The 13452-nt window shown below is 32.6% G+C and overlaps 1 protein-coding gene across 3 annotated transcripts in view; it reads left to right on the top strand.

Moving 5' to 3' along the window:
• The window catches only part of LOC150079799 (teneurin-a-like), a 351321-nt gene that overhangs the window by 301851 nt on the left and 36018 nt on the right, over positions 1-13452 (top strand). For all 3 annotated transcript variants that reach the window (XM_090383375.1, XM_090383374.1, XM_090383373.1), the window contains 2 exons: positions 7414-7554; positions 7954-8203. In XM_090383375.1, coding sequence (XP_090239501.1) covers positions 7414-7554; positions 7954-8203 — 391 coding nt within the window. The remainder of the gene's footprint in view (positions 1-7413; positions 7555-7953; positions 8204-13452) is intronic.

Genomic DNA, 13452 nt, shown 5'->3' with positions numbered 1-13452 from the left:
TTACATTTTGAACGCAATGCTATTTCTTTGGTAATGCCTAATCAGTCTGTACAACCTTAAAGGAGGAGTTATAAGTGGCTTTGTAAGACCATGTGTTATCTACCGAGGACTACATTATCGTATATGCAATAACCAGAAATGTCATGGATTGATATTTTTCCTTATTTTTAAATAATGGATCCAGTATCAATTCAATCATCAGGCTGTAAATTACTTACACAACCAAAACTTTGGTCAAACTTATTAAGAAATAGTTGTAATATTACACGATCACTACCGAACCCCTTATCTATAAGACTGATGGTTGTACAACTAATTTGAGCAGCGATGTTTTAAGTACAAAACCAATCTAACTTCCGTGTGCCACTGTGGTTATAAAAAATAACTGATGTTTGGTTTCCTATGAACTGCCCAATAAAATGTTAAATCCCTTCTGACCCGCAATGCACGATCGACCTTTCGCAGCTCTGTGCATCTTACACTAATTCCAAGCAAAGATTATTCCTCATATATAGCGAAAAGTGCCGCTATTCTACAGGAGTTTTCATTTCGGGGGCGTCAAACTGGTAGTATCTCCAGGCGTGGAAAGCAGTAAAAGCACGGATCTCGAGCTACGAGAGCATGTCACACTTATCTACCAAAGGGCTGAGAGTGAGATCGTGTTCAAGACACCACTTTGCTACATCCACGAGTCAGGGTAACAAATCACTGGTTTACAGCCTCGTGCAAGTTCGCTTCCGAAATTACAACGCCGTCGTCATTCGGGAAGGAACAAAATGACCTTTACCTAAGTTATAAAACCGACTTCCCGTTAATTTAACAAACACCCATAAAAGTCGGACCGAAAGGTGATATTACTACTTCATGAAGTATTAATGTATTTGATCATCTGTATATCCATCCGATTAAGTAACTTTTCACTTACGAATACCTTTCTAAAATGTACCAAAGCCTTATGATTTGAAAAATTCTCTATAGGACATTCGAATTTTATCTCCAGTACAAGAAGATGATCGAAGATCATGAATCTTAGATTTACCAATACAGTTAAAAACAAGGTTCGATTTAGTTTTCTTTAAAAAAAAATCCTCTTGGATTCTCTTCAATAAAGTATAAATCTTCAAACAGATTGGTAGTCGGCCGTACAATTCTAATGAATCGAAGTTATTTATCTAATTTCTGTAAATCTAATGTCTTTGGCTCTATAATGGAAGGTGGTAACTTGTCCCAATGATTGATAAAATCTTCAAATCAACAATTTTCCTTAATTAACATTATTCTAGAAAGAGAAAATAATACTTCGGTCATTAAGTTTGTTTGAGCATTGTACGGTCTTAAACATCTCAATTATATCCCAATCTTCCCAAATTTTCTCGTTTTTTTACTTTTTTTTTTTTTAATCCGGGTTTATTTATTTACATCTGGATTGCAATTTTTATTGCCTCGTTGGAGGTTGGAATGATGCCCAATTATGGATTCCTCTAACGCTGCCTTTTAATTGGGGGATTGAATCTAGAATCAGTGGTAAAGATCACATTTTGTTGAGATTCTTGGCTATTTGACGTCGGTCTCATGTTCCTTTCTTTATTTTTTGCTAAAAACGGGTCAGGAAAAAAAGATCTGAAACGTCCTAAGTGTTTTTTGCTACTTTAATGTTAGTACTTGTCCTTATCCTGTCTATGATATATTGGATCTTCGTATATAGAGAAAAGGATGTCATAAATAAAATATATATTTTTTATTTTTATTTGATTTGACAGATACAGAAAAAACCTTCCTTGCATCATTTAGCCATTATGATGCTAAAATGAATATCATATAAATCTTTTTTAATAAGGTCGTTGACTACCTACTTTTAAGATCGCATATAAAGCCATATCCACTTCTTAATGAATTCAATGCAGTAGAATCCCCCCCCCCCCACTATTTAGAATTATGCTGCTACTAATCTTTTTGAGGATAGTACTTTATTGAAAAGATGGCAACATTTCTGCCTCTGTTCTTCTGCCATTAAATTTCGCATTTTTATAACTGATAAATTTTATGTAAAATCGATTCCTTTTCGTTCGCTTTTATACACAATTTGAATTTAAAAAATAAAATAACACATTCATTATATATTATGAATAGATAACAGAACAGATATAGAATAGAAAGATAATAGAATAGAACAGAGAACAGATATATTAAAAATCTGTAAAGTTAGTGTGAAAAAAAGTACGAATTTTGTAGCTTGACAATTTAAGTGTTTTTTTTTAATTGGTCACGATAAATATTCATCAATATTTATTTGAATGAGCGATTCATAAATATTTATCGATATTTATTTGAATGAGCGGTTCATCAATATATATATAACGATTTAACGATATTTGAATGAGCCATTCATTAATAAATATTTATCGATATTTGTTTGAATGAGCGATTTATCGATATTTAATTAAATGGGTGATTTATCGATATTTATTTGAATGAGTGATTTATTCATATTTATTTGAATAAGCGATTCATTGAAAAATATTTATCTATATGTATTTTGAATGAGTGACTCATTGATAAATAAATATCTATAGATATTAATTGAATGAGCAATTTATCGATATTTATTTGAATGAGGGATTCATTAATAAATATTTATCGATATTTGTTTGAACGAGCGATTTATCGATATTTAATTGAATGGGTGATTTATTGATATTTATTTGAATGAGTGATTTATTGATATTTATTTGAATGAGTGTTTATTCATATTTATTTGAATAAGCGATTCATTGAAAAATATTTATCTATATGTATTTGAATGAGCGACTCATTTATAAATAAATATTTATAGATATTTATTTGAATGAGCAATTTATCGATATTTAATTGAATGAGCAATTTATCGATATGTATTTGTATGAGCGATTCATTAATAAATATTTAACGATATTTGTTTGAATGAACGATTTATCGATATTTATTTGAATGAGCGATTCGTTGACAAATGTTTATAACATTTACAGATAATTTTATTTGAGCAATTTATCGATATTTAATTGCATGAACGATTTATCAATGTTTAATTGAATGAGCGATTTATCAATATTTAATGGAATGAGCGATTTATCAATATTTAATTGAATGAGCAATTTATCGATATTTAATTGAATAAGCGATTTATCGATATTTATTTGAATGAGTGATTTATTCATATTTAATTGAATAAGCGATTCATTGAAAAATATTTATCTATATGTATTTGAATGAGCGACTCATTTATAAATAAATATTTATAGATATTTATTTGAATGAGCAATTTATCGATATTTAATTGAATGAGCAATTTATCGATATTTGTTTGAATGAGCGATTTATCGATATTTATTTGAATGAGCGATTCGTTGATAAATGTTTATAACATTTACAGATAATTATTTCAATGAGCAATTTATCGATATTTAATTGCATGAACGATTTATCAATATTTAATTGAATGAGAAATTTATAGATATTTAATTGAATAAGCGATTTATCGATATTTATTTAAATGAGTGATTTATTCATATTTAATTGAATAAGCGATTCATTGAAAAATATTTATCTATATGTATTTGAATGAGCGAGTCGAGTCGCTCATCAATGAGTCATTGATAAATAAATATTTATAGATATTTATTTGATTGAGCAATTTATCGATATTTAATTGAATGAGCAATTTATCTATATTTAATTGCATGAACGATTTATCGAAATTTAATTGAATGAGCGATTTATAGATATTTAATTGAATGAGCGATTTATCAATATTTAATTGAATGAGCGATTTATCGATATTTAATTGAATAAGCGATTTATCGATATTTATTTGAATGAGTGATTTATTCATATCTAATTGAATAAGCGATTCATTGAATAATATTTATCTATATGTATTTGAATGAGCGACTCATTGATAAATAAATATTTATAGATATTTATTTATTTGAATGAGCAATTTATCGATATTTAATTGAATGAGCAATTTATCAATATTTAATTAAATGAGCAATTTATCGATATTTATTTGAATGAGCGATTCATTAATAAATATTTATCATTAATATTTATTCATTAATACATATTTATCAATTCATTAATAAATATTTATCGATATTTGTTTGATTGAGCGATTCATTGATAAATATAACATTTACAGATAATTATTTCAATGAGCAATTTATCAATATTAAATTTAATGAGCGATTTATCGATATTTAATTGAATAAGCGATTTATCCCATATAAACAATTGAACATCTCATTATTTATTTATTTATTTATTTATTTATTTTATTTATTTATTTTTTTTTTTTTATTTTTTATTTATTTTTTTTTTTTTTTCAAAAGTGAAAGAAAGGATTCGTTTAGCTTGCTTGCAGCGCCATTACAGGTTTGGGTCCCAAGTACACGAAATCTCTTTTATTGCCCGATTACTTAATTACATAAATTAAGTGATTAAGTGGTTAATCACTTAATCGGGAAAAGGATTTAATTAAGTGAATGTCGTATCGCTTAAAATTTATTTTCGATATTAAATTTTCGCATCCGACACGCGCTTCATTAAATATGCTTTTTTTTATTTTTAATTAAATCTGCTTTTAATTTTATCTTTTTCATCAATTTCTTCATTTCGAATGCATATTCCAGTGAAGAAGTCTTTAGTTTTCTCATTTATTATCGCCATTTGAGGGGGATGCGCAAGAAGAAGTCATTGCTTCATTTAGTTAAAAACACACAATTCGATGGTGGAATGCATTCTGTTTTATTCAATGACTAATGAATCGTTCTACACCGCAAATCCATTTACCGTATGAATGAAATTTGTTCGATTCTCTTGTTTCCGTCAGCGAAAGCGTTTGTCGTCCGAAACACGCGATCGGAAAGAGTTCGCGTGCCGAAGAATATAGGCCCCTGATCACGTGACACCACGCTGGACACTAAGATATCGTCTACATAGAAAACGAACCAATAGAGGGGCCGATAAACTGTGATAATTTTAGGCAATTTTAAAGGCTAACGAGACCTAGATTTTCATTGTAATTAATGATGACATATTTACCATTTACGATTTGTAGATGACTGTCACCATAAGCCACAATCCCCAAGAATTAGAGGAAAACAACCAGTTTTGCAGAGTTAGTAAGGATTTCGGATTAAAGATGAATATGGCTAAAATAAAAGAAATGATGAACAAGTATGCCACAGAAAATGTTGAAGGAGCAGTAATTGAAAAGATGGATTCCTATACTTACCTTGGACAAGTCATTAGCTGAAACATTAACGGCTGCAAGTCAAGAAAAGAATAAATTTCGGACAGATAGCATTCAAGAAATATAGTCACATACTGAGGAGCAATATCCCAATTTGTCTGAAACGTAAAATAATGAACCAATGTATACTCCCCCACCATGACTTATGGAAATGAAACTTGGGCACTCACCAAAAGAAGTTGAAACTACAGAGCGAAGAATGGAACGAATTATATTAGTAATTAGACTGCTGAATGAGAAGAGAAATGCATGGACTAGGCAGCAAACATATTCTTATCAAAACTAAAGAACTGAAATGGTCTTGGGCTGGACACATAGCTCGAAGACATGATGACAGATGGACTAAGAAAATAACAGAACGGTACTCAAGAGGAGCTAAAAAAAACCTGGAAGACAACAACGGAGATGGACAGATGAAATCCAAAATTTGTAGATAGTAAATGGATGGCCATTTCACAAAACAGAAGGAACTGGAAAGGCTCTCATCCTTCATGGATTGAAAATGGCTGATGATGATATATTAGAAAACGAAATTTTTGGCCAGTAGATGGGCCAATAAACTAATAATTTTTGTAATAATGTTAGGCAATTTTTAAGGCTAATGAGACCTAGATTTTCATTGTAATGAATAATGATATTTTAGAGAATGAACTTTTTGACCAATAGAGTTCCCAATAAAGGATAACGAGACCTAGATTTTCAATCGTAAAAATGATAAAAGAAAAGTTATCTTTATGCATATTTTTTATAACTGTTGCTAAACATATAGGAGAAATATAGCATATGTTTTTAGTCACAGCAGTAAAAGACGCACGTATATGCAGATTTGTAATTTGGACTGGAGAAGGAATAAACACTTCTGCCCTTCTCTGGTCTCTAGAAAACGGGAAGAAAAAGATACACTTATCTTATTATAACTACACACTGTTCCTGTTCGGCTTTGGTAATACTATTATCTGCTCATAGATAATTCAAATGTCGTATCGCACTCCTCGAATATTTTTCAAAATGAGTCTTGTTCGAGATTGAAATTTTGTTTACGGAGTCCCTCGTTTCATTTTATCCTGGAAAAAGTCATTTCCTTCGGTGGAACTATAGCAGTCTTGTCTTTCAAGACAATTAACTTTATTTTATTATCTTTTATTTATTTTTTCCCCCCGTTTGGTGCACTTTGACTTATCATGGCGGTTCTTCTTGGATTCATCAGATCTTTACTTTAAAGAAGGTTTTATAAATTGCTTTTTTACTAAAATTTTGGCGTATAATTTTTAATTCTTTCTTTTTCGGCTTCTATAGATTTTATATTTCGGGATTAGTCGGGATTAATTTTTCACAGCCACCAGAAGTGGGGTTAAGAGTGAAGGGCAATATTGTAATGTATCGATTCTTATTAAAAGTACGCAAAATGATGTAAGGAAATCAAGCTTATGTGGCTCCAACCTTTAAAATATAAATAAATAAATAAATATGTACGTTTTCTTCCAGATGGCGCTGCCTAAAGTGAATCCAAAAAGCTTATAGGCAGTAACAGATGCTGCCAGAATATAGGGCTTCTTTACCTTTTCAGATATTCAAATGTACACTGGAATGTATGTTGCAATTTATGCAGACTCAGCTTCGGGGGCAACGGTTTTCACCAATCAATATCTGGATATCTCTACATCTAAACTTGAAAACCCTTCTCAGAGACATTCGCTATGCAACAGAAGTCATCTTTTTGTATTTCTGCTTCGGTTATAAATTTCAATGGAATTTAACTTCTGTTTAGAACAGACACTTTAATAATAAAATGGTGTATACCTTTAATAATAAAATGGAGTATACTTTTGTGATTTTGCATATCATTTCGCAATGCATCATTTGGTTTGCCAACTGCAATGAAACAAGTGGAGTACTAATTGCAATTCATATAACAAAATAAACCTTCCTCTTTAGACCCAGAGATTTTTTTCTCATATTTATTTTAGATTGACTTCTTTAGTCTTAACTTCTTCTTCTTCTAGCCGAACCAATATCTTTATTTCCAGTTACAGAAACCCATTATAAATAAGTTCATAGACCTTAGCACTATTTTTTTTTGGGCAATTTATGGAAACTATAATAACTTCCACTTTTTATTGCAGTATTCGTTGGTTATGAGTACAACAGCTGCCAGCAGACTGTATGGACAGTCCAGGCTACGACTCTCAGAGGATACGACATGGACATCTCCGAGCTTGGAGGATGGAATCTCGATATTCACCATCGCTATAATTTCCACGAAGGTAAACAATTCAGTTTGATCATCAAAGTGTTGATTACCTTTACTTTTTGTTTAATTCAGGATTGTTCACTTCGATTTGAGTCTCAGACCACATTTTCGAGTTGGCGATGGCGCTACCCTATCTGCCATCTTAAATCAAAATGCTAATGAAAACATAATGTAAACCCCATCCCAGTACATAACCTTATCCCCAAATTTGGTGATAACTTTCTTTTACTTTCTCGATAATACTATGCTGGTGCTGATCAGTCTGATTGAATGTTTTTCAAGGACTACATTACCAAATATTTTCTGGTCCAGAGATTTATTACGATTCTGAAATTTATTTCGATCATCTCTTTAACTGACTGATTATTATTTTTCTCCGATGGTTTCGTTATCTGTTTAACTATCCCTGCAGGTGTTCTACAGAAAGGAGATGGTGCTACGATATATTTCAGACAACAGCCTAGAGTGATCTCCATCCTGATGGGAAATGGCCAACCGCGACCCCTACTGTGTCCAGACTGCAACGGTTTGGCGCGAGACAACAAGTTGTTAGCTCCTGTGGCCCTCACCAGTGGTCCCGATGGCAGCGTGTATGTGGGAGATTTTAACCTAATACGCCGCATTACTCCCAATGGACAGGTATACACAGTATTCCGTATGAAGTAAGTATTTCAAGATTTTATTGTTTTCTTTTTTGAAATTATATAAAAATATTAAATACAAAATGAAATTCGGAGAAAGTTAAGGAAAAGCACCCTAAATACTTAATAGACATAAAAGGAATCAATATGGATGAACCTCCAACTTACAATTGATTTTTAAAGACAATTTCAACGAGTATTTTCAAATTTAAAAATTTCTTCTAATTCGATTTTAATTAAGGGAAGTAATGATTTTGGATTTTGGGAGTTGTCATAGCTGTAAATCTAAAAGCGACACGTATGTAAAAAAGCGATTTTTCAAATATGATCAATGTAAACTGGCTTCTACGCAGCTTCCTCAACTGATATTTAAAAAAAAAAAAAGTGTCCAATTCTTTTAACACTAATTAACGCTGTTTCAAACTGTCCCTACTTCTGCCCCAACATAAACTTAGAGCGATTAGTCCATGACAAATTGATAAACTGTTTAAAATAAATCCCGCAAAGTTACAAAAAAAAAATCATGGATTTGCTTGAAAGAAAAAAGTACCACACTTTATCGAAAGATTTTTACCATTAATTATTGTCTTACTCACAAATCATTCATAACAGTCATATTTATTGACTTAGCCAAAGCTTCACTTTGGATAGAGTCGTGTTAAAACTATTGCCCTTGGGCAAAATGGAAAAGCACAACCGACGTTGAGTTGATTGCGGATTTCTGATTGCATTTTTTTATGGTCGAATCTGTGTGTAGTGTCACAAAAAGAGCTGAAGTTTTCCATGCCTTACTGAGATTGTCTTCTATCCATCCAAAAACTGACTTCATCTAAGTGGTCAAGCCACATTGGAACCATTCGATCATAAGCCCCAGTGGGACGTTCCCTTGCAACATGATAAAAATGTTTTTCGCCCTTGACAGGTTTTGTGCGGCAGGGTCCTCCTGTCTGAAACTGATCACGTTTATACGATCTAGTCCTCCACAAAACTGATATCGGGTACATGAAAAGCCCAACTATTTGGTTTCTTTATTATAATAATTATTATTTTTATTTATTTATATATTTTTAATCTACTGCAGCAATTTCCCTTTACACCTAACCTTTTTTTTTTACAAAGAATGGCTAATAATGTAACTCTAACCGTGAGCCACAATAATATAACCACTTGGTAATATATGTGGGTTTTTTGGGGGGGTGATTCGTAACTTGAACCAATTTAACTACCATTTCATCATGGGGTAATTTTATTAAGGTACTAAATTGAAAGCCTAAAAGTGATCTTCCTTTAGTGAAAATATGAGCTCATCGATGGTAAACGTCATGAAAGGAGAGCCTCGGACAACATTACACATGATACTTTTCCATTTGTCACTAGGGGGATTTCGATGTTGGTTTCGGATTTTAGAATGAGTTTGTTTTTATTCCTGTATGTGGTGCTGGTTAATAAGAGTACTTCCGTTCATCATTAAAGGTGTCTGTGATTTTATGCTACCTATTGATTTTTGTTTCAATCGTCCTCGGCTTCGCTTTTGGAAGATCTTCTTCCAGCCTTGTTCTTCTACAACTGTAGATTCTACAAGCGCACTACCAATCTCGCCTCTCGTGAGAAAAGGGATAAATTACTAAATGACCTGCGATTTCATTTAGATTTAGGTACTCGCATTGGGTGCTCGTTTATCAAAAATAATTTGATAAGGCAATGTAGTAAGATGGGAGACCACAGCGACGAAGACCATCACTGTCTCTAGAAAAGTCACATGTGGGCAACAATTGAGGAAATCATTTGGAATGCGACCCAGGAACTATTAGCAGTTCCAAAAGAAGCCTGGAATCGGTTTCAAGGAGACCAGTGGCGAGTGACCCTATGTGCTGCTAGTAGGCGAAATAAAATTTGCCACCCTAAATGAAGAATATTGATAGACGTTAACCAATCAAGTTGACCTGAAGTCTTCTTCGGGACCACTTGCAGTTGCCCTAGAGACCAAGGAGATCGAAATAATCAAATAATCAGTTTTTGTAGCTGTTTATAGATGAATAAGTACTTTAATTAAATAAACGAATAATTGCATTTGGGTTTTCTCTCTAGCACAATCACCAGTCATTTGTGAGAACTTAAGAGTCTTCAATATCGTAGAAACTAAGGAATCTGAGACGCGGAACCCAACAGTGAAGGCAGTTCCACTTCTGTTTCTGTAAATAAGTTAAATACAGATTAATATTATTAAAAGTTTCATTTCCTTTCAAGCATTGAATAATCTGCACGCATGAGACATGTTAAGCTGGTGATTAAAGACAATGCATGTTTACAAGGAAGGAGGCGTATACAACACACGCTTTAACATGTCCGTATGCGTGCTTTGAATTATTCATTGAGTGACAGAAAATGCAACTTCCGTAATATTGATTTGTATTTAACATGACTGCAGTAATAGAAATTAAATTCTTCACAAGAGGACGTCTATAAAAACGGACAGATCAATAAGTTAAATGGAACATTATTTCATGTTCGTTCGCTCCTTTACCCTAAGGAGAATCGCTATTGCAAAGGAGACATTGGAGAATATGAAACGAAATAAGAACAAAGGAAACCTAAGTCCAGCTAGTGAGGAAACCAACGAGGAACTTCCAACAATTATCCTCTCGGATGTCTACTCCTCCCCTTTTGGTATGAGTGGACGTTGCCCAACAAACGAGTGGGCGGAGTCAGTGTCAACATCCCAAACAAAGAATCATTTGTTTTCTCAGTTACGTAGATGCAAATTCGAAAGACAGGGCTGTCACAACGTATTGATTTACTTAAACATACTCAGTGGAGCACACGAGGTGGATAAGGTATCCCCAAAACGCAATTTAAATCCCCCACTCAAAAAATATATTTAAATATAAAAGAAATGCTAAAATTGAAAGCTGTACATCATTAGCTGTACATACATCATTATGTTACTATTATAAGCGCTCACTTAGATAAAGAGAAAAGATGTCTGAATAAATTTCTATTCAGTAGCTATTAAAATTAAGAAAGTAAACTTACAAGTTTGGTACATAGCTAACTAAAAATACAAAACTTTTGTTTAAAGAGTTCATTATCACATAACAAAATATTCCTCGATACTTTTTAACCCCCAAAAGAAAAATTATGTATTTTGGGAATACTCCTACGTTGAAAGACATGCTTCTCCTGCTATCGTGAATAGATGTATGGAATTTCTTTGGGTATCTCTAACTTTGAATTCCAAAATGACACATTCTGTTTTCATTTTTATATTAGATAACAGTTTGTTACTAATACATGGGACTCGACAAATCCAGTTGCCTGGTTGCCAATGGCGACTAAGAAATTCAAAATGGCGACTAGAATTTTAAGGGTTAACTCCTCTACATTAATCTCAGTTCAGTCTCAATTCCTCTAGATTCTAGAGGAATTTAGACTGGACTATGGATAGCTATGGTATCTTACCAAGGATTTGTAAACTTTCCACAAAGGCACAGTACAATGGACTATTAGAATGGACGCTAAACTATCTACAGCATTCATCCATTTGTATTTTATATTATTGTTTATCTTAAAAAGCTGTTTGCCAGCCCTCGATGTCACAGGTTGGGAGTTCGTTACTTAGGAAGTAAACCGGCAATGTATCATCTCTTGTGAATTTTCGATTTCGGTTGCTTCAATACGAACATAATGATTAATTTATCGGTTAATCTTCAGTACAATATTCTTACCCATGGATCTTTGCGACAATAAGTGATAGGCAGGTCTAGCAGGTCTTCAGCAGCAAAGGGGTAAAATTTACCCGATTATCCCCTTTGGCCACTGGTTTAAAATCGGGAAGCAATTTTCATCCCAGAACTAGATCTTCCAATCACTGCGAAGCAGTGGGCATAGCTAGACCTGCCTATCACTCATTGTCGCAAAGATACATGGGTACCTTGTACTGAAGATTTACCAATTTATCGTTTGCAGGATAACAGAAATTATTTATTATATAAAATGCTATCCCAAGGGGAAACCCAACACTAAGTCTTCGAATATTCCCAGAAGTTGCAACAGTTATTTTGCACTGAAACTTTACAAATATTGGACTGGTAGTGAGTATTTGGGACATGCACATTTTACTTGGAAATTGTGGAGTAATGAAGTGTTGTGCATTGTCGAAAGTATGTCCCAATAGATAAAACAAGTTCCATAAAATTTCTCATTTGTAATAATCTTCAGAGACAAGCCGTTAACCATTGTAAAAATCCCAACATATGCTTTGGTCCCATGTTGTTGGTAAGGCTTAATTCCCCAAGTGCTGTTCACAAAAGACTATAATCGTCAATTGTGGGAATAAATAACGAACGCCATTATGGAGTCCAGAAAGAGATTATCGTAACCGGAAATGCATGCGCGTGCTCCATTATATTTCTAAAGCTTCTAAATTTGGAAAGGTAAATGATAGGTTTGGTGAAATTTTTTTTTCTTTATTTTTTTTAGAAAATAAGAATGCAGTTTTAAAACAATCGGCTTCTTTCACCTAATTAGTGATGTCTAAACAATTCTCTAAATATGAAAATCGAGAATTAAATATTTTTGGAGTGAATGAATTTAACTGGAATTAATGTACGCATTGTCATTTCGGGAGATTTTGATCGATTTTTATTTCTTCATTTTTTTTCCCTTTTCTTTATGAAGTGAAAGTAAATAAATAATTATCTTGTTACCGATTAATTAACTAATAATACATAAAAGTAATTGTTTTCACATCACTGTACATAAATAGTAAAACGTGTCTCAGATCGTAGTTTGCAGCCAACATTTTTGTAATTCACTTTACTTATATCTTCCTGGGTTTTAATAACAATTAAAAGATAATGCGTACTTCACGTTTCTGTTGTGGTTATTATAATAAGCGGTAAAACTTCAGAACAGGGATGCGCCCTCCATAATATCGGCTGTGATTGACCTAATTAACCTAATATTTACCTAATAAACTAACCTAATTAACCTAATATTTTTTTAATTCGTTCAGAATGAAAATCTATTAAAAATGCTATATTAAACGCCACGTCTAGAGTGCGCACAGTGTTCTGAACATCAACGTAAGAAGCAAATAGTAATAACTCATGATTTATATATTTAGTAAACTGATAACAATAAAACGAACTCCTCCAGATTCATATGCGCAAACCGAAAACATTTCTTGTCTGCGCATCCATATTATTCATTTATGCCTCCAATGAATGCACGATAAAAACATAATATCCCAATGCTTCAACTACATTGGA

The sequence above is a fragment of the Mastigoproctus giganteus genome, chromosome 10, assembly GCF_048544385.1.
Source record: "Mastigoproctus giganteus isolate SK-2022 chromosome 10, ASM4854438v1, whole genome shotgun sequence".
Taxonomy (NCBI): domain Eukaryota; kingdom Metazoa; phylum Arthropoda; class Arachnida; order Uropygi; family Thelyphonidae; genus Mastigoproctus; species Mastigoproctus giganteus.
Note: the sequence above shows the minus strand (reverse complement) of the source record. Positions and strands in the feature narration are given on the sequence as shown.